Source organism: Salmo trutta, chromosome 14 (genome assembly GCF_901001165.1).
Source record: "Salmo trutta chromosome 14, fSalTru1.1, whole genome shotgun sequence".
In the NCBI taxonomy this organism is placed as follows: domain Eukaryota; kingdom Metazoa; phylum Chordata; class Actinopteri; order Salmoniformes; family Salmonidae; genus Salmo; species Salmo trutta.
In genome coordinates, this window is record NC_042970.1 from 27,595,022 (window position 1) to 27,618,307 (window position 23,286).

A 23,286-nucleotide genomic window follows, 5' to 3' on the forward strand; every position below is an offset into this window, starting at 1 on the left:
TGCCTAATTTTTCAGGAGGAGTGTTAAAGCAACATGCTGCTAATATGTTGTACACAAAATACATGATAGACATGTTCCTACAAACTTTGTTGTCTGTTGTACAAGATGGCGCCGACAGAGATGGTCGCCTCGCTTCGAGTTCTTAGGAAACTATGCAGTATTGTGTTTTTGAATGTATTATTTCTTACATTGTTACCCCAGGAAATCTTAAGTTTAATTACATACAGCCGGGAAGAACTATTGGATATAAGAGCAACGTCAACTTACCAACATTACAACCAGGAATATGCCTTTCCTGAAGCGGATCCTCTGTTCGGACCACCACCCAGGACAATGGATCTAATCCCAGTAGCTGACCCAAAACAAAGGCGCCACAGAAGGAGCAGATGGAGCGGCCTCCTGGTCAGGCTCCGTAGACGTGCACATCGCCCACCGCTCCCAAGTATACAACTCGCCAATGTACAGTCTCTTGACAACAAGGCAGACAAAATCCGAGCAATGGTTGCCTTCCAGAGACACATCAGAGACAGTAACATTCTCTGTTTCATAGAAACATGGCTCTCTCGAGATATGTTGTCGGAATCAGTTCAGCCACCGGGCTTCTCCATGCATCGCACCGACAGAGATAAACACCTCTCTCGGAAGAGGAAGGGTGGGGGTGTATGCTTCATGATTAATGACTCATGATGTAATCATAACAACATACAGGAACTCAAGTCCTTCTGCTCACCCGACCTTGAATTCCTTACAATCAAACGCCAACCATTTTACCTACCAGGAGAATTCTCGTCAGTTATAGTCACAGCCGTTTATTGTAGCTGGGGATTTTTAACAAAGCAAATTTGAGAACAAGGCTACCTAAATTCTATCAGCATATTGATTGCACTACGCACAGGGGTAATACACTCGACCACTGCTACTCTAACTTCCGCGATGCATACAAAGCCCTCCATAACCCTCCCTTCGGGAAAATCCGACCACGACGCCATCTTGCTATTCCCGTGTTATAGGCAGAAACTCAAACAGCATGTACCAGCAACGAGAACCATACAGCACTGGTCTGACCAATCGGAAGCAACGCTTCAAGATTGTTTTGATCACGCAGACTGGAATATGTTCCGGTCAGTCTCAGAGAACAACAACGACCTATATGCTGACTCGGTGAGTGAGTTTATAAAGAGGTGCATTGGAGATGTTGTACCCACTGTCACTATTAAAACCTACCCTAACCAGAAACCATGAATGGATGGCGGCATTCACAAAAAACTGAAAGCGCGAACCACCGCATTTAACCATGGAAAAAGGTTTGGGAATATAGCTGAATATAAACAGTGTAGTTATTCTCTCCGCAAGGGAATCAAACAAGCGAAATGCCAGTACAGGGACAAGGTGGAGTTGAAATTCGAACGGCTCAGACACGGGACGTATGTGACAGGGTCTAGATCATCAATGACAACAACCACCCGAGCCACTATCATCCAGAAGGCGAGGTCAGTACAGGTGCATCAAAGCTGGGACCGAGAGACTGAAAAACAGCTTCTATCTCAAGGCCATCAGACTGCTAAACAGCATTCCCTAACTCAGAGAGGCTGCTGTCTACATTGAGACCCAATCACTGGCCACTTTAATAAATGGATCACTAGTCACTTTAAACAATGACACTTAAATAATGTTTACAAATCTTACATTACTCATATCATATGCATATACTGTATTTTATACCATCTATTGCACCTTGCCTATGCCGCTCGGCCATCACTCATCCATATATTTATATGTACATATAAATATATGGATCCATATTTTTAAATGTACCGCCCCCCGCGGTCTGTGCATATTTGTAAACAACAGCTGGCGCACGGAATCTGAGGAAGTCTCTAGATTTTGCTCGCCTGAAGTAGAGTATGTGATAAATTACAGGCCACACTACTTGCCTAGATCGTTTTCAGCTATACTTTTCGTGGCTGTTTATTTAGAATCACAGACAGATGCTGGCACTAAGACCGCACTCAGTCAGCTGTATAAGGAAATAAGCAAACAGGAAACCACTTACCCAGAGGTGGCACTCCTAGTGGCTGGAGACTTTAATGCAGGGAAACTTTAATCCGTTCTACAAAATTTCTATCAACATGTTAAATGTGCAACCAGAAGGAAACAAATTCTAGATCACCTATACTCCACACACAGAGACGCGTACAAAGCTCTCCCTCGCCCTCCATTTGGTAAATCCGACCACAACTCTATCCTCCTGATTCTTGCTTACAAGCAAAATTAAAGCAGGAAGCACCAGTTACTCGGTCTATAAAAAAGTGGTCAGATGAAGCAGATGCTAAACTACAGGATTGCATTGAGGAGTACACCACATCAGTCACTGGCTTTATCAATAAGTGCATCGAGGACGTCGTCCCTACAGTGACTGTACGTACATACCCCAACCAGAAGCCATAGATTACAGGCAACATTCGCACTGAGCTAAAGGGCAGAGCTGCCACTGTCAAGGTGCGGGACTCTAACCCGGAAGCTGACAAGAAATCCTGCTATGCCCTGCAATGAACCATCAAACAGGCAAAGCGTCAATACAGGGCTAAGATTGAATCATACAACACCAGCTCCGACGCTCATCTTATGTGGCAGGGCTTGCAAACTATTACAGACTACAAAGGGAAGCACAGCCGCGCGCTGCCTAGTGACACGAGCCTACCAGACGAGCTAAATCACTTCTATGCTCGCTTCGAGGCAAGCAACACTGAGTGATGCATGAGAGCATCAGCTGTTCCGGACAAAGGTGTGATCACGCTCTCCGTAGCCAACGTGAGTACGACCTTTAAACAGGTCAAAATACACAAAGGGCCAGAAGGCTTACCAGGATGTGTGCTCCGGGCATGTGCTGACCAACTGGCAAGTGTCTTCACTGACATTTTCAACATGTCCCTGATTGAGTCTGTAATACCAACATGTTTCAAGCAGAACACCCTGTGCCCAAGAACATGAAGGCAACCTGCCTAAATGACTACAGACCCATAGCACTCATGTCCGTAGCCATGAAGTGCTTTGAAAGGCTGGTAATGGCTCACATCAACACCATTATCTCAGAAACCCTATACCCACTCCAATTTGCATACCGCCCAAACATATCCACAGATGATGCAATCTCTATTGCACTCCACACTGCCCTTTTCCACCTGGACAAAAGGAACACTTATGTTAGAATGCTATTAATTGACTACAGCTCAGCCTTCAACACCATAGTATCCTCAAAGCTCATCACTAAACTAAGGATCCTGGGACTAAACACCTCTCTCCGCAACTGGATCCTGGACTTCCTGACGGGCCGCCCCCAGGTGGTGAGGGTAGGTAGCATCACATCTGCCATGCTGAGCCTCAACACAGGAGCCCCCCAGGGGTGCGTTCTCAGTCCCCTCCTGTACTTCCTGTTCACCCACGACTGTATGGCCAGGCACGACTCCAACACCATCATTAAGTTTGCAGACGACACAACAGTGGTAGGCCTGATCACCGACAACGACAAGACAGCCTATAGGGAGGAGGTCAGAGACCTGGCCGGATGGTGCCGGAATAACAACCTATCCCTCAACGTAACCAAGACTAAGGAGATGATTGTGGACTACAGGAAAAGGAGGATCGAGTACACCCCCATTCTCATCGACGGGGCTGTAGTGGAGCAGGTTGAGAGCTTCAAGTTCCTTGGTGTCCACATCACCAACAAACTAGAATGGTACAAACACACCAAGACAATCGTGAAGAGGGCACGACAAAGCCTATTCCCCCTCCGGAAACTAAAATGATTTGGCATGGGTCCTCAGATCCTCAAAAGGTTGTACAGCTGCAACATCGAGAGCATTCTGACTCGTTGCATCATTTTACATTTACATTTTAGTCATTTAGCCGACGCTCTTATCCAGAGCGACTTACAGTAGTAAATGCATACATTTCATTATTATTATTTTTTTTCTGTGCTGGCCCCCCGTGGGAATCGAACCCACAACCCTGGTGTTGCAAACACCATGCTCTACCAACTGAGCTACAGGGAAGGCTGGTGCGGTAATTGCTCGGCCTCCGACCGCAAGGCACTACAGAGTGTAGTGCGTACGGCCCAGTACATCACTGGGGCTAAGCTGTCTGCCATCCAGGGCCTCTACACCAGGCGGTGTCAGAGGAAGGCCCTAAAAATTCGCAAAGGCCCCAGCCACCCCAGTCATACACTGTTCTCTCTACTACCGCATGGCAAGCGGTACCGGAGTGCCAAGTCTAGGACAAAAAGGCTTCTCAACAGTTTTTACCCCTAAACCATAAGACTCCTGAACAGGTAATCAAATGTCTACCCGGACTATTTGCATTGTGCACCCCCCCCACCCATCTTTTATGCTGCTGCTACTCTCTGTTTTTCATATATGCACACTCACTTTAACTATACATTCATGTACATACTACCTCAACTGGCCCGACCAACCAGTGCTCCCTCACATTGGCTAACCGGGCTATCTGCATTGTGTCCCGCCACCCACCACCCGCCAACCCCTCTTTACGCTACTGTTACTCTCTGTTCATCATATATGCATAGTCACATTAACCATATCTACATGTACATACTACCTCAATCAGCCCCACTAACCGTTGTCTGTATGTAGCCTCGCTACTTTTATAGCCTCGTTACTGTATATACAGTAGCTTCACTACTGTTTTTCACTCTCCATTAACTGTTGATGTTATTTCTTTACTTACCTATTGTTCACCTAATACCTTTTTTTGCACTATTGATTAGAGCCTATAAGTAAGCATTTCACTGTAAGGTCTACACCTGTTGTAATTGGCGCCCATGACAAATAAACTTTGATTTGATTTGACATATTCTCATTTACCCCTTTAGATGTGTGTATATTAGGTAGTTGTTGGGGAATTGTAAGAATACTTGTTGATATTCTTAGATATATTACTGCACTGTCGAAACTAGAATCACAAGCTACACTCGCATTAACATCTGATAACCATGTGTATGTGACCAATAAAATGTGATTTGATTTGATAACAGTATATTTATGCAAGCATTTCAAACACAAGCAACACATTGGAACGGCAGTCCAAATAGCAATTTTTTTGTCATTATCATTGCAAACATTGATTAGTTCTTTTTTCAGCAACTCTCACTACGATATGGAATCATATCTACAGTTGTGGTCAAAAATATAGACATCCTTGCCCTTTTTTCAAGAAACTCACAATTTTCCCTAAAAAGTTATTTATCTTACTGTTAATATTACAGAACATTTGTTTTTAATTCAGAATTTCATATATCCATTTAAGTCAGAAAATAAACAGAAATGGCATTGACAAAATTATAGACACCCTAGACTCAATATTTGGCAGCACAGCCTTTGGTCAAAATAACTGCAATAAAGCACTTCCTTTAGCCATCGATGAGCTTCCTGCATCTCTGTACTGGCAGTTTGGCCCACTTCTCTTGTGCAAACTGTTACAGTTCTCCCATATTTGAAGGGTGCCTTCTCCAAACTGCTGTTTTCAAATCTCTCCACAAGTTTTCAATGGGATTTACAGTAGATCTGGACTCAGTCCAGCATTTGGTCTTGAACCATTCCTGGATGCTTTTTGAAGTGTGTTTGGGGTCATTGTCCTGCTGAAAGATCCATGACCTTCGACTGAGACCCAGCTTTCTGACACTGGGTCTGACATTGCTTTCCAAAATGCCTTGGTATTCTCCTGATTTCATGATGACATGCCCACGTTCAAGGCACCCAGTGCCAGAGGCAGCAAAGAAACCCCAAAACATCACTGAACCTCCATGTTTGACTGTAGGGAAGGTGTTCTTTTCTTTGAAGGCTTCATTTTGTTTTCTGTAAATGTAAAGATGGTGTGCTTTACCAAAAAGCTATCATTTGGTCTCATCTGTCCACAGGACATTCTCCCAGAAGGATTTTGGCATGTTCAGGTGTGTTTTGCCAAATTGCAGTCAAGCTTTCTGTCTCTCTCTCAGCAGTGGGGGTCTCCTTGGTATCCTACCATTTTACCCCCTTCCATTGAGTTGGCAACGGATGGTGCGATTTGAAATTGTCATACCTTGTGTCTGAAGGTCAGCTTGAATCTGTGTGGCAGTTGATCAAGGTGCTTTCTCCACCATTCAAAAAATGGTTTTCTCTTGCGGCCATGTCCAGTGAGGTTGGCTACAGTGGCATGGGCCTTAAACTTTTTGATAACATTACATACGGTGGAAACAGGAACATCAAGGTGATGGACTTGAGATTGTCCATGCTTGGCTACAATCTTGTGTCTGACCTCCTCAGATAATTCTCTAGTTTTCTTTTTTTCCCCCATGCCCATTGCGGTACACACAGTGACACAAAACAGGAGAATGAGTCCTTTTCTCTATTCAAACTGGTTGAATTTGTGATTTTTATAATGCAGACATCTTCAGCTCACCACAGGTGAGTTCAGTTCCAAAGTAAAGGAGTAACACCTGCCTGAAATCAAATTATTTCTAACTTCTTCTAGAAGGTGCCATTAATATTGCCCGGGCCATTTTAGCATTTATTTGTGGAATAAGCTAACATTTAGTAAATTATTCCGATTTTTTGGTTTTGTTCAACTGCGAACCAAAGACATATATATGTGGATACCAAAATATATACAGTTGAAGTCGGAAGTTTACATACACCTTAGCCAAATTAATTTACTCAGTTTTTCACAATTCCTGACATTTAATCCTAGTAAAAATTCTCTGTTTTAGGTCTGTTAGGATCACCACTTTATTTTAAGAATGTGAAATAATAGTAGAGAGAATTATTTATTTCAGCTTTTATTTCATTCATCACATTCCCAGTGGGTCAGAAGTTAACATAATGGTTTAACTTGGGTCAAATGTTTCGGGTAGCCTTCCACAAGCTTCCCACAATAAATTGGGTGAATTTTGGCCCATTTCTCATGACAGAGCTGGTGTAACTGAGTCAGGTTTGTAGGCCTCCCCGCTCGCACACACTTTTCAGTTCTGCCCACACATTTTTTATAGGATTGAGGTCAGGGCTTTGTGATGGCCACTCCAATACCTTGACTTTGTTGTCCTTAAGGCCATTTTGCCACAACTTTGGAAGCATGCTTGGGGTCATTGTCCATTTGGAAGACCCATTTGCGACAAAGGTTTAACTTCCTGACTGATGTCTTGAGATGTTGCTTCAATATATCCACATAATTTTCCTGCCTCATGATGCCATCTATTTTGTGAAGTGCACCGGTCCCTCCTGCAGCAAAGCACCCCCACAACATGATGCTGTCACCATCGTGCTTCACGGTTGGGATGGTGTTCTTCGGCTTGCAAGCATCCCCCTTTTTCCTCCAAACATAACCATGGTCAGTATGGCCAAACAGTTCTATTTTTGTTTCATCAGACCAGAGGACATTTCTCCAAAAAGTATGATCTTTGTCCCCGTGTGCAGTTGCAAACTGTAGTCTGGCTTTTTTTATGGCGGTTTTGGAGCAGTGGCTTCTTCCTTGCTGAGCGGCCTTTCAGGTTATGTCGATATAGGACTCGTTTTACTGTGGATACAGATACTTTTGTACCTGTGTCCTCCAGAATCTTCACAAGGTCCTTTGCTGTTGTTCTGGGATTGATTTGCACTTTTCTCACCCATGTACGTTCATCTCTAGGAGACAGAACACGTCTCCTTCCTGAACGGTATGACATCTGCGTGACATGGTGTTTGTACTTGCGTACATGGTGTTTGTACTTGCGTACTATTGTTTATACAGATGAACGTGGTACCTTCAGACGTTTGGAAATAGCTCCCAAGGATGAACCAGACTTGCGGAGGTTTATTTCTGAGGTCTTGGCTGATTTCTTTTGATTTTCACATGATGTCAAACAAAGAGGCACTGAGTTTGAATGTAGGCCTTGAAATACATCCACAGGTACACCTCCAATTGACTCAAATGATGGCAATTAGCCAAAAAGAAGCTTCTAGAGCCATGACATAATTTTCTGGAATTTTCCAAGCAATTTAAAGGCACAGTCAACTTAGTGTACGTAAACTTCTGACCCACTGGAATTGTGATACAGTGAATTATAAGTGAAATAATCTGTCTGTAAACAATTGTTGGAAAAATTACTTGTCATGCACAAAGTAGATGTCCTAACCGACTTGCCAAAACTATAGTTTGTTAACAAGAAATTTGTGGAGTGGTTGAAAAACGAGTTTTAATGACTCCAACCTAAGTGTATGTAAAGTTCCAACTTCAACTGTATTAATATCAACAGTTTTTTAGAAGAAATGGTGCGTTATATGAAAAAAGTGCAAGGGGGACAATATTTTTTGCCACGATTGTTGAAGATTATCATCACAAATATTAGGCAGTCTAAAGCAATAGTTGAAAAACGACTTAAGGAACAATAGCGCACCGGTACGAGCGATGCTAAATGAACTCGTCTGTTGTCAGATTATGTTTACCGATCAGGTAACCTAATATAGATCCTCCACATTCTGGTCTTGACAAGAATCAAACAAAATGGTGGGAGAGGTTCTCTTCTGCACTGTTCAACCAATCCAGTAAATGTGGAGGAGGAATTGCAGTGGCTTGCAAAAGTATTCACCCCCCTTGGCATTTTTCCTACTTTGTTGCCTTACAACTTGGAATTAGAATTATTATTGTGGGGGGTTGAATCATCTGATTTATACAACATGCCTACCACTTTCAAAATGCAAAATATGTTTTATTGTGAAACAAACAAGAAATACGACAAAATAACAGAAAACCTTAGCGTGCATAACTATTCACACCCCAAAGTCAATACTTTGTAGAGCCACCTTTTGCAGCAATTACAGCTACAAGTCTCTTGGGGTATGTCTCTATAAGCTTGGCACAGCTAGCCACTGGGATTTTTGCCCATTCTTCAAGGCAAACCTGCTCCAGCTCCTTTAAGTTGGATGGGATCCGTTGGTGTACAGCAATCTTTAAGTCATACCACAGATTCCCAATGAGATTGAGGTATGGGCTTTGACTAGGCCATTCCAAGACATTTAAATGTTTCCCCTTAAACCACTCGAGTGTTGCTTTAGCAGTTTGCTTAGGGTCATTGTCCTGCTGGAAGGTGAACCTCCATCCCAGTCTCAAATCTCTGGAAGACTGAAACAAGTTTCCCTCAAGAATTTCCCTATATTTAGCATCATTTCTTCAATTCTGACCAGTTTCCCAGTCCCTGCAAATGAAAAACATACCCACAGCATGATGCTGCCACCACCATGCTTCACCGTGGGGGTGTTTTTCACGGAGTGATGAGGTGTTGGGTTTGCGCCAGACATAGCGTTTTCCTTGATGGACAAAAAGCTAAATATTTGTCTCATCTGACCAGAGTACCTTCTTCCATATGTTTGAAGAGTCTCACACATGCCTTTTGGCGAACACCAAACGTGTTTGCTTATTTTTTTCTTTAAGCAATGGCTTTTTTCTGGCCACTCTTCCATAAAGCCCAGCTCTGTGGAGTGTACAGCTTAAAGTGGTCCTTTGGACAGATACTCCAATCTCCGCTGTGGAGGTGTGCAACTACTTCAGGGTTATCTTTGGTCTCTTTGTTGCCTCTCTAATTAATGGTCCGTGAGTTTGGTGGACGGCCGGTTTGTTGTGGTGCCATATTCTTTCCATTTTTTAGTAATGGATTTAATGGTGCTCCGTGGGATGTTCAAAGTTTCGGATATTTTTTTATAACCCAACCCTGATCTGTACTTCTCCACAACTTTGTCTCTGACCTGTTTGGAGAGCTCAATGGTCTTCATGGTGCCGCTTGCTTGGTAGTGCCCCTTGCTTATTGGTGTTGCAGACTCTGGGGCCTTTCAGAACAGGTGTATATATACTGAGATCATGTGAGAGATCATGTGACACTTAGATTGCACACAGGTGGACTTTATTTAACTAATTATGTGACTTCTGAAATTAATTGCTTGCACCATTTCTTATTTAGGGACTTCATAGCAAAAGGGGTGAATACAAATGAACGCACCACTTTCCATTTAAAAAAATATATATCTATTTTTTAAGAGAAGTAATTTTTTTTAATTTCACTTCACCAATTTTGACTATTTTGTGTATGCCCATTACATGAAATCCAAATAAAAATCCATTTAAATTACAGGTTGTAACGCAACAAAATAGGAAAAACGCCAAGGGGGATGAATACTTTTGTAAGGCACTGTAAGATGGCGTATCGCCATGTTAACATCCAAAAGAGGACTTTGCGTCACAGGCTCTTCTTCCATTTCCCCTGAAAACCGGAACATCCGGTTGTTGACGACTCCGCTAAGGGTGCTCTTCTGATATACATGCTCGGGATGCCTAGATGTGAGGTACTTGCATGTTCATTGAGAAGTTAAATAGAAGTTAGTAGGGCCTGTGTGTGGTTAAAACGCAGATTGCTTTTTGCCCTAATGCTAAACTCAAGTGGGGAGTTACTGTACATAATGTTTTCAGGAACTCTGGCTAGTGCCTACAATATGGCAGCAACTATAAAGATTAGCTTACATCATCACACAACACTGTTTGTTTTTGCTCCAATGCATTGTCTTTATTTTAATTTTATTTAACTAGGCAAGTCAGTTAAGAACAAATACTTATTTACTATGATGGCCTACCCCCCCCTGGCCAAACCCTCCCCTAACCTGATTGACGCTGGGCCAATTGTGCTCCACCCTATTGGACTCCCGATCACGGCCGGTTATGACACAGCCTGGGAACGAACCAAGGTCTGTAGTGATGTCTCTAGCACTTCAATGCCCTGCCTTAGACCACTGCCCCACTCAGGAGATCTAAGGGCCACGTACTGCTTGTGCAACTCCAATATACTTTACAAAAGACTAAGATGGTTGTATAGCATTCATTAATAATTTTTCAGAACGTTCATTCAAATTGCCGCAGGGTTTATTTCAGCTGTTCAGAAATATGAGGTAGAGATGGGCTACATCAGGGGTGGCAACCCTGTTCCTGGAGTGCCGCAGATACTGCAGCATTTTGTTCAAACTAGGCACCACACCTGACCAACTGAGCTAATTGATCAGTTCAGTGATTGACCAAGGTGAGTCAAGGGGGGGGGGGGGGGGGGGGGGTGTGTAAGCAGCAGCTACGTGGCGTGCGTAAAGTAACAAATTCCTCCGAATGTGATCCGGATCCTTAGAGGATTCCAGATGGGCAGGAGGGGGCGGGCGGGGGCAAAAACTCCGTATTTGTTGGACATTGTTTTTCCACATTGCTTTCGCGGAGTTGTCAATGCCAACAACTGGATGCTTCCGATTTTCAGGGATATAGAACTCAAATGTTTTCTCCAGCGCTCTCTAGCCAGTGAAACTTTTGACTCCATTGGAGAAAAAAGACATCAGAAAACCAATTTTATTTTCTTTAGCATATCTTTGAGATGTAGTTTTAGTAGAAAACGGTCACCATTGGTTATAATAGCATTGCCTTAATAATCCTCAAGGCAGAGGTCTCCCATGCCTTGAGGCATCACCAAACCACTGTAAATTTAAGCAGCTGAGGATGAAAGCAAAGACATCTCAAACGTTCCCAGAGTGAAAGATAGTGGCAGAGGTACCAAGAGTTCGAGGTTTGGCCTTCTGAAACTGAGTGATTTCATTTCTTGGCAGGGAAATCATTAAAATTATAATTCTTATTTATGAAGCCCTTTAAGAAATTGAAATACTCTCCATGTACTGCTTCCTATTAATTAACTTTTTTCACTCATTTTCTTTCTTTCTCCCTTCTCCTTTTTTTCTCACTTCCTAGTGAACTTGGCACACTAATAGGTTATGAATAATTCTGTTTCAGTTTAGACGGCAATTAGCCACAATGCCAGAGGCCATTCTTCTTCTCCTCCACCAGAGTGGAGATTTAACACCCAGCTGATAGTGTTCACACTTTCTCCTGGCTGTATCATCCATATATCTCCACCACCACCACCACCCCTAAACGATTAAGGGGTTAACTTGGGCTGAATCCTCTCCCATTGATAAAGATCTGTTAATTTACGTCTGTGAAGAGTTAATCCGGTTCGGTATCTCAGGTTTATTGAATGGTTTTGCATCGTTCTGGGAAAGTGAAGGTCAGCGGAGGAGCTATGAGAACCAGAAGTAGTCTTTGGGTAAACCTGCAGCCTAATGTCAACAGCCATTGGCAATATGGCAAAGGAACAAAATGTGCTAATGGACTAACCATGTCCTTGTGTTTTTCTTTTTCTTCTGTTTGTCTGAGAAATGTTACTGTTGATAATTAGCGATACATAAGCTGTACATAAGAAAACTTGCTGCCGGACTTTAAATGCCAGTGAGCCAGCTGTCATTAGAGAAAGTTACACCAACAATTATGGCAAAGAGTGAGTGAGAAAAGCAGCTCCTCAGGTCACTGGCAGAAACATGGGAAGACAAAGAAACACGTCATTCTCCAAAATAGCAGTGAAATGGGTTTGTAATTATACAGAGAGAGGATGGGAGGACAGGTTCAAATCCTGGTCTTCACAGTGTTCTCAGAGGCAGCATTAGACAGCATTAGAGAGGGGAAAGGTTCAGGTTATTTTGTCTTTCTTTTTTGGCAGTCATGCATCCTGTTAGTAGGGAACTTGGGGTTCAGTAGGGGTAGGTGAAATTGTGTTACAGTTTGATATAGTACAATCTCCAAAAAAACAGTGCCTCTGCCGACACATGCACTCTTTATCACACCGAGACAGAGTGTCATCCATCAAACTTGCTGAGTACACACTATGAGAAATGTTCACTACCAGTCAGAGAAGGGGAGCTAAGGGTAATGATGATGATTATGATTACTTGCTTAAACCTGATGATTCTTCTTCTTTGTCAAAACTTGACAGTTCTACATCTTTAGAACTGCATTCAGTTCAGTAGTACAACTGTTCGTAGTGTGTGTCAGTAGTGCGTGTCAACTTTAACCTATTTGACATTTCCTCTAGCTTGTCCAACTACTCTCATGGCTGTCTGCCTGCTACCTTCACTCACAAGGAGTGCTGAGGTAGATTTCTTGTATTTTTTTGCTGCTTTAATGTATTTCCATAGAAAGGCACCAGAACATGTTACAGCAGAACATGTTGATTAATCTTGCAGAACGTCAGAGTAGAACAGAGATAGACATTTTTGCATATTCACAGTCACAGGCTGACTACAGAGTATAAATTACTTACACATAACGGTGAGAAAGACATTTCCCGATGCTAAGACCACCTTTTCTCTTGTTGCTCGGTCGTAGATTCCCACGTGGCACTCATAAGGCCCATTGTCCGAGATCCGTACCTCCGGGAGCCTGCAGAGACATGACAGAAAAAAACGTAATTAAAAGCACACACAATAATAAAAACATTTACACTACCGGTCAAAATTTTTAGAACACCTACTCATTCAAAGCATTAAAACAGCCAAGTGCAGTCGCAAAAATCATCAAGCGCTACGATGAAACTGGCTCTCATGAGGACCTTCACAGAAATGGAAGACCCAGAGTTCTCTCTGCTGCAGAGAATAACTTCATTAGAGTTACCAGCCTCAGAAATTACAGCCAAAATAAATGCTTCACATAGTGCAAGTAACAGACACATCTCAACATCAACTGTTCAGAGGAGACTTCGTAAATCATGCTTTCATGGTCGAATTGTTGCAAACAAACCACTACTAAAGGACACAAATAAGAAGAAGGGACATGCTTGGGCCAAGAAACACGAGCAATGGACATTAGACAGGTAGAAATTTGTCCTTTGGTCTGAGATTTTTGATTCCAACCGCTGTGTCTTTGTGAGACGCGGTGTGGGTGAACGGATGATCTCCGCATGTGTATTTCCCACCGTAAACCATGGAGGAGGAGGTGTTATGGTTTGGGGGTGCTTTGTTGGTGACATTGTCTGTGATTTATTTAGAATTCAAGGCACACTTAACCATCATGGCTACCACAGCATTCTGCAGTGATAAGCCATCCCATCTGGTTAGGGCTTAGTGGGACTATCATTTGTTTTTCAACAGGACAATGAACCAACACACCTCCAGGCTGTGTAAGGGCTATTTTACCAAGAAGGAGAGTGATGGATTGCTGCATCAGATGACCTGGCCTCCACAATCCCCCGACCTCAACCAAATTGAGATGGTTTGGGATGTGTCGGACAGCAGAATGAAGGAAAATCAGCCAACAAGTGCTCAGCATATGTGGGAACTCCTTCAAGACGGTTGGAAAATCATTCCAGGTGAAGTTGGTTGAGAGAATGCCAAGAGTGTGCAAAGCTGTCATCAAGGCAAAGGGTGGCTACTTTGAAGAATCTCAAATATAAAATATTATTTTGATTTGTTTAACACTTTTTTGGTTACTTCTTGATTGCATATGTGTTATTTCAAAGTGGTGAAGTCTTCACTATTATTCTACAATGTAGAAAATTGTAAAAATAAATAAAAACCCTTGAATGAGAAGGTGTTCTAAAACTTTTCACCGGTAGTGTACATCGATTTCTTTTCTTCATAATACATTATTTTCTCAGACAGGAAATAGTTTGGACATTTTGAAGTGGAAATCAATATTGAAGTGGAATTCAGTTAATTCATCCCACTTGCAAATTGCATGACTGTCCTTCATAGTGTTCCTGCTTTTGTCCATAGTGAATGATGTCGAAAGGAGGTGAACAACAGATATGCACATGTCAGAATACAACATTTTTGTTCTCTTGTTGAAATTCAGGAAGCAATAATTTGACCAAAACGTAATTCTTTTTCAGGAGCAACGCCTCCATGTTTGTGTGGAGAAATGAAGGACAGCAAATTATTCAGGCAGCCAGCAGATTACCAGGAAACGGCCATTTTTGAAAGGCCTGTGAGCTCAATCTGTATTCTGTTTCCGCCTAATGTGTCAACAGCGATAATCAAAGTGAGACACCACCAGTCGCATTTAGGCCCTGTGATTTATTTCCACAAAACGGGAACAATTGTCCTTGCTGCCCAGCTATTTCAGAGGGAGACCTCTGTTGGAACAGCGGCAGGGCACTCGGAGCACCGTAGCTCTGATGAGTTCAGCAGCAGTGGTGTGTGTGTGTGTGTGTGTGTGTGTGTGTGTGTGTGTGTGTGTGTGTGTGTGTGTGTGTGTGTGTGTGTGTGTGTGTAAGGGGGTGGGGGATAAAATTAGATAATTCTGTTGGAGAACAGTCAACCCTGTGTGGGGCCATCGTGCACCCTTCCTACCCCCAGCCTGTATAGAGCACACGACCACAATCACTATGGAGAGGCCCCATGTTTCAACGGTTGCTGATGCTGACTGATAGAGACTCAGTGGCAGTCACATTCTACCATAAACTATGCAATTCTAATCCTATACCTAATCTCTTACATGACATGGCTGTTTTAATGCTGAATTCAACAATGGCCTCCAGCTTCAAAACACTTCACCAACATGATAGTCACACAATGATTGAATGACAGTAAGCTCATTTATATTGAATGGGGGCAAAATGGGAGTCCACTGTGCATCTCACACACATTGCTCTCATTCAGCCACTCATTTTTTCCAGCATGTCAGATTTACATTTACATTTAAGTCATTTAGCAGACGCTCTTATCCAGAGCGACTTACAAATTGGTGCATTCACCTTATGATATCCAGTGGAACAACCACTTTACAATAGTGCATCTAAATCTTTTAGGGGGGGGGGGGTTAGAAGGATTACTTTATTCTATCCCAGGTATTCCTTAAAGAGGTGGGGTTTCAGGTGTCTCCGGAAGGTGGTGATTGACTCCGCTGTCCTGGCGTCGTGAGGGAGCTTGTTCCACCATAGGGGTGCCAGAGCAGCGAACAGTTTTGACTGGGCTGAGCGGGAACTGTGCTTCCTCAGAGGTAGGGGGGCCAGCAGGCCAGAGGTGGATGAGTTTAGTGCCCTTGTTTGGGTGTAGGGACTGATCAGAGCCTGAAGGTACGGAGGTGCCGTTCCCCTCACGGCTCCGTAGGGGGGAACGGAGCCGGATCACATCAATCAATCAATCTAATTTATTTATAAAGCCCTTTTTACATCAGCCGATGTCACAAAGTGCTCTGGATCCTGACCAGATGTCCCTTCCACTGGAATTTGTTTCACAAATTAATCCTGATATAATAACAATGTTGACCACAAAAAAATGCTTTTTCCTTTTGGAGTAGCATGCAGTTTCACCCACTAATTCTAGTTTCGAAGGCACTTTAACAAACTGTGATTATGACGATTTGATGAGAGCCCTGGCACCAGTGGTACCTATGTTGGCATTATCCTGGCATCCCTCTTAGTGTCTTGGCTCCACTAGCTGTGCCAACCAACTGCCATGTGACTCCAGTCCAGCACATCTCTTCTTCTCTTTGTCTTTCTCTGTCTCGTTCTTTGTCTCTCTCTCTCACTGTCTCTCTCTTTGTCTGTCTCTCTTTTCCGTCTGTCTGTCTGTCTCTCTTTTCCATCTGTCTGTCTGTAACTCTCTTTTCCATCTGTCTGTCTTTTCAGTCTGTCTGTCTTTTCCATCTGTCTGTCTCTCTGTTCCGTCTGTCTCTCTTTTCCGTCTGTCTGTTTGTCTATCTCTCTGTTCCATTTGTCTCTCTTTTCCGTCTGTCTCTCTTTTCAGTGTCTTTTTGTCTGTCTCTTTGTCTGTCTGTCTCTTGGTTTGTCTGTCTCTTTGTTTGTCTGTCTGCCTGTCTCTCTCAAACACCACTGATGCTGCATTATGGGTACAGTGTTTTTAAAAGTATTTCCCAAATTCCTCCACTCTGCCATGGCTCATTAATCAGCAACTAATAAAAAGCTGATTAACACTAAACCACACCAAGGTGAGGGGCTGCAATACAATCTGTGTGTGTGTGTGTGTGTGTGTGTGTGTGTGTGTGTGTGTGTGTGTGTGTGTGTGTGTGTGTGTGTGTGTGTGTGTGTGTGTGTGTGTGTGTGTGTGAGTGAATGTTTGTCCTTTGTCCCTGAAACTCCAAGAAGTAGTTTACCTTGAAAGTTAGAAGTTCAGGGAATCAAAATAGTGTCATTAGTCACACATTGTTGTCATTAGAAATAGTATCATTAAGTGACTCAGCACAAAAAATGACTATATCTCACAGTACAGTCAAAACAACAAACTACATACTGTTCACAAAATAGAAATACACGCACACACACACACACACACACACACACACACACACACACACACACACACACACACACACACACACACACACACACACACACACACACACACACACACACACACACACACACACACACACACACACACACACACACACACACACACACACACACACACACACACCAGGATAGGATCGATGGCAATGAGGCCACTCAGAAGAGCAGCAAAAACAGCAGAGAAAGGGAGAGGAAAAGAGAGAGAGGGAGAGAGAGAGAGATATCAATCCTCCCTGGGGAGTAATGACTATTCTGTTTAACTCTGTGTTTTCTTCTTGCAGCCCTTCCTGTGCTGTCCATGCCTGGAAGCTGTGCTATGTTACAGGGACAGGGAGGGAGAGAGAGAGTCGTCCTGACAGAACACTGCACAGAGTGGTCCCTGTTAGCTCAGCCAGACAATCTCTGCAGCAAATCAGCTAACGTGGTGTCAGGAACTGGGCTTCTGCTTCACTGTGCTCTTCTTAGCCTTAAGTGCAGGAGCCTTGTATCCCTGCATTAAGGCTGGCTAGGGGGATTGTCTGATGTAAGTATATGAGAAACAAAGACTGTTAGCCTAGAGGAGAAAGATATGAAGAGACTAGAAAGGTGTGTAAGGCAGTAAGGCAGAGGCAGACTGTGTCTCCGCCAGTGTTTCCTCTGGAGAGGAAACACTCCTATTTTAAACACAACGCCATTTATGTGAACACTGTGATTCTCTGTGCTGGGAGAGGGGGATGGCTTTGTAGGCCACTATGTGTATGCTGGTATGTCCCAAGTCTGTGTTTACACACAAAGCTGTATATTGTTGTTGTCCATAGGCCTGGATGGTTGTCTGGAGCCTAACCCACACAAGAACAGAGGAAGATTCTGAGAAGACAGCTCTTAGACAAGATGGTGCAAGGCATGGAAAGATAGGTGAAACAGAGGCAAAGGGTCACAGAGAAGCCTCACAATACGGATTTCTTTCCTGAGCGAGAGTCTTTCTGTGAAGCCTGTTGAAGAATGACAGCGGGACTTGTCCTTCAAATTTAGGAATGGGGAAAAGGTTGTATGTCTAACATTGTGTTTCCTATTAAATATTCACTCTGATGGAATACATTTTTAAACACCTTCAACAACTTATTTTCCCTCAGTAGTATGGGTAAGTCACAGGGAGGGTTACAAAGCTACTGGTAATTTACCAAAATTGCCAGAATATTCTGTAATGTTGGCGATTAAAAGGTAATCTATCGCAATTGAGGTAACATTGGTAATTTATACTTGAATAACTTTTTAAAAAGTATTCATATATAGTATACATTTTGTATGTCTGTGTCCATATTGTCCATTAGTTATTACTAGATAGACCATATGGTTTAAGAGAAAATAGCCTAATTAATTAAAAAAGCATCTAATTAACAATGGCATCTTCCAACTATTGTCTTTTTTCACAACTGCCACCCGTTTGGTTTGAAAACACTATCAACAAAGACATATAGACATAGTAAAATAAAATAATTACAAGTCTGTCAAAATATATACAGTATAGAGGATATTTCATGCTGAAACCATCATATTAAACACTAATGGTATTCACTAAGTTATTGGTTTATAATCAGGCAAACATGTGTATATATATATATATATATATATACACTGCTCAAAAAAATAAAGGGAACACTTAAACAACACAATGTAACTCCAAGTCAATCACACTTCTGTGAAATAAAACTGTCCACTTAGGAAGCAACACGGATTGACAATATATTTCACATGCTCTTGTGCAAATGGAATGGACAACTGGTGGAAATTATAGGCAATTAGCAAGACACCCCCAATAAAAGAGTGGTTCTGCAGGTGGGGACCACAGACCACTTCTCAGTTCCTATGCTTCCTGGCTGATGTTTTGGTCACTTTTGAATGCTGGCGGTGCTTTCACTCTAGTGGTAGCATGAGACGGAGTCTACAACCCACACAAGTGGCTCAGGTAGTGCAGCTCATCCAGGATGGCACATCAATGCGAGCTGTGGGAAGAAGGTTTGCTGTGTCTGTCAGCGTAGTGTCCAGAGCATGGAGGCGCTACCAGGAAACAGGCCAGTACATCAGGAGATGTGGAGGAGGCCATAGGAGGGCAACAACCCAGCAGCAGGACCGCTACCTCCGCCTTTGTGCAAGGAGGAGCAGGAGAAGCACTGCCAGAGCCCTGCAAAATGACCTCCAGCAGGCCACAAATGTGCATGTGTCTGCTCAAATGGTCAGAAACAGACTCCATGAGGGTGGTATGAGGGCCCGACGTCCACAGGTGGGGGTTGTGCTTACAACCCAACACCGTGCAGGACGTTTGGCATTTGCCAGAGAACACCAAGATTGGCAAATTCGCCACTGGCGCCCTGTGCTCTTCACAGATGAAAGCAGGTTCACACTGACCACGTGACAGACGTGACAGAGTCTGGAGATGCCGTGGAGAACGTTCTGCTGCCTGCAACATCCTCCAGCATGACCGGTTTGGCGGTGGGTCAGTCATGGTGTGGGGTGGCATTTCTTTGGGGGGCCGCACTGCCCTCCATGTGCTCGCAAGAGGTAGCCTGACTGCCATTAGGTGCCGAGATGAGATCCTCAGACCCCTTGTGAGACCATATGCTGGTGCGGTTGGCCCTGGGTTCCTCCTAATGCAAGACAATGCTAGACCTCATGTGGCTGGAGTGTGTCAGCAGTACCTGCAAGAGGAAGGCATTGATGCTATGGACTGGCCCGCCCGTTCCCCAGACCTGAATCCAATTGAGCACATCTGGGACATCATGTCTCGCTCCATCCACCAACGCCACGTTGCACCACAGACTGTCCAGGAGTTGGCGGATGCTTTAGTCCAGGTCTGGGAGGAGATCCTTCAGGAGACCATCCGCCACCTCATCAGGAGCATGCCCAGTCATTGTAGGGAGGTCATACAGGCATGTGGAGGCCACACACACTACTGAACCTCATTTTGACTTGTGTTAAGGACATTACATCAAAGTTGGATCAGCCTGTAGTGTGGTTTTCCACTTTAATTTTGAGTGTGACTCCAAATCCAGACCTCCATGGGTTGATAAATTGGATTTCCATTGATTATTTTTGTGTGATTTTGTTGTCAGCACATTCAACTATGTAAAGAAAAAAGTATTTAATATGATTATTTCTTTCATTCAGATCTAGGATGTGTTGTTTAAGTGTTCCCTTTATTTTTTTGAGCAGTATATATAGTTGAAGTCAGAAGTTTACATACACCTTAGCCAAACACATTTAAACTCAGTTTTTCACAATTCCTGACATTTAATCCTAGTACAAATTCCCTGTTTTAGGTCAGTTAGGATCACCACTTTATTTTAAGAATGTGAAATGTCAGAATAAGAGTAGAGAGAATTATTTATTTCAGCTTTTATTTATTTCATCACATTCCCAGTGGATCAGAAGTTTACATACACTCAATTAGCATTTGGTGGCATTTCCTTTCAACTTTTTAACTTGGGTCAAATGTTTTGGGTAGCCTTCCACAAGCTTCCCACAATAAGTTGGGTGAATTTTGGCCCATTCCTCCTGACAGAGTTGGTGTAACTGAGTCAGGTTTGTTGGTCTCCTTGCTCGCACACGCTTTTTCAGTTCTGCCCACACATTTTCTATAGGATTGAGGTCATGGCTTTGTGATGGCCACTCAAATACCTTGACTTTGTTGTCCTTAGACCATTTTGCCACAACTTTGGATGCTTGGGGTCATTGTCCATTTGGAAGATCCATTTGCGACCAAGCGTCAACTTCCTGACTGCTGTTTTGAGATGTTGTTTCAATATATCCACAATTTTCCATCCTCATGTTGTAATCTATTTTGTGAAGTGCACCAGTCCCTCCTGCAGCAAAACAGCCCCACAACATGATGCTGCCACCCCCGTACTTCACATTTGGGATGGTGTTCTTTTATGGCGGTTTTGAAGCAGTGGCTTCTTCCTTGCTGAGCGGCCTTTCAGGATATGTCGATATAGAACTCGTTTTACTGTGGATATAGATACTTTTGTACCTGTTTCCTCCAGCATCTTCACAAGGTCCTTTGCTGTTGTTCTGGGATTGATTTGCACTTTTCGCACCAAAGTACGTTCATCTCTAGGAGACAGAAGGCGTCTCCTTCCTGAGCGGTATAACGGCTGCTTGGTCCCATGGTGTTTACACTTGAGAACTATTGTTTGTACAGATGAACGTGGTACCTTCAGGCTTTTGGAAATTGCTCCCAAGGATGAACCAGACTTGTGGAGATCTACACTTTTTTTCTGAGGTCTTGGCTGATTACTTTTGATTTTCCTATGATGTCAAGCAAAGAGGCACTGAGTTTGAAGGTAGGCCTTGAAATACATCTACAGGTTCACCTCCAATTGACTCAAATTAAGTCAGTTAGCCTATCAGAAGCTTCTAAAGCCATGGCATCATTTTCTAGAATTTTCCAAGCTGTTTAAAGGCACAGTCAACTCAGTGTATGTAAACTTCTGACCCATTGAAATTGTGACACAGTGAAATATAAGTGAAATAATCTGTCTGTAAGCAATTGTTGGAAAAAGTACTTCTGTCATGCAAAAAGTCAAAAAAAAAGTGTCATGCACAAGTATATACAGTTGAAGTCGGAAGTTTACATATACTTAGGTTGGAGTCATTAAAACTCGTTTTTCAACCACTCAAATTTCTTGTTAACAAACTGTAATTTTGGCAAGTCGGTTAGGACATCTACTTTGTGCATGACACAAGTCATTTTTCCAACAATTGTTTACAGACAGATTATTTCACTTATAATTCACTGTATCACAATTCCAGTGGGTCAGAAGTTTACATAGAAATAAAAGCAGAAATAAATCATTGTCTCCTATTACTCTGGCATTTCACATTCTTAAAATAAAGTGGTGATCCTAACTGACCTAAGACATTGACTTTTTACTAGGATTAAATGTCAGGAATTGTGAAAAAACGGAGTTTAAATGTATTTGGCTAAGGTGTATGTAAACTTCCGACTTCAACTGTATTTCCGTTGTGATAATGCCAACACAGAGGGACTGAAATAATTTGATTTGATACAAATTTTGATTTGATAAATTACAGACACCTGTGATTATCTGAAGTACCCAAAAATGCCACTAGATGTCATCTGATAATATTTCATATATTCCTTGAAAATTACCAAAATTCTGGTAATTTACTTGTATACTCAGAAAGTTTACAGTAGTATACCGTTTCTTTGCAACCCTAATCTGACTTTGACATGGAAGTGGTAATATTTCTACTTGAAGCGATCTCACACAGGAGGACATTGAGGCGTTAGTAAAGCATTCAGACCCGTTGACTTTTTCCATATTTTGTTACGTTACAGCCTTATTCTAAAATGGATTAAATAAGAAATGTTCCTCATCAATCCACACACAATACCCCATAATGACAAAGCGAAAACAAGTATTTTCAAAAGTTTGCAAATGTATTAAAAATAAAAAACAGAAATAGCTTATTTATATAAGTATTCATACCTTTGCTATGAGTCTCAAAATTGAGCTCAGGTGCATCCTGTTTCCATTGATCATTTTTTTGATTTTTCTACAACTTGATTGGAGTCCACCTGTGGTAAATTCAATTGATTGGTTATGATTTTGAAAGGTACACACCTGTCTATATAAGGTCCCATAGTTGACAGTGCATGTCAGAGCAAACACCAAGCCATGAGGTCGAAGGAATTGTCCGTAGAGCTCCGAGACAGGATTGTGTAGATCTGGGGAAGGTTACCAGAACATTTCTGCAGCATTGAAGTTCCCCAAGAACACAGTGGCCTCCATCATTCTTAAATGGAAGAAGTTTGGAACCACCAAGACTCTTCCTAGAGCTGGCTGCCCAGCCAAACTGAGCAATCAGGGAAGAAGGTCATTGGTCAGGGAGGTGACCAAGAACCCAATGGTCACACTGACAGAGCTCCAGAGTTCCTCTGTGGAGATGGAAGCACCTTCCAGAAGGACAACCATCTCTGCAGCAATCCACCAGTCAGGCCTTTATGGTAGAGTGGCCAGACGGAAGCCACTCCTCAGTAAAAGGCACATGACAGCCCACTTGGAGTTTGCCAAAAGGTACCTGTTGGGGCTAGGGGGCAGTAT

The 23,286-nt window shown here is 42.8% G+C and overlaps 1 protein-coding gene across 2 annotated transcripts in view; it reads right to left on the reverse strand.

Moving 5' to 3' along the window:
- The window catches only part of igsf21a (immunoglobin superfamily, member 21a), a 289,747-nt gene that overhangs the window by 80,337 nt on the left and 186,124 nt on the right, over positions 1–23,286 (reverse strand). For both annotated transcript variants that reach the window (XM_029775134.1, XM_029775135.1), the window contains exon 4: positions 13,196–13,314. In XM_029775134.1, coding sequence (XP_029630994.1) covers positions 13,196–13,314 — 119 coding nt within the window. The remainder of the gene's footprint in view (positions 1–13,195; positions 13,315–23,286) is intronic.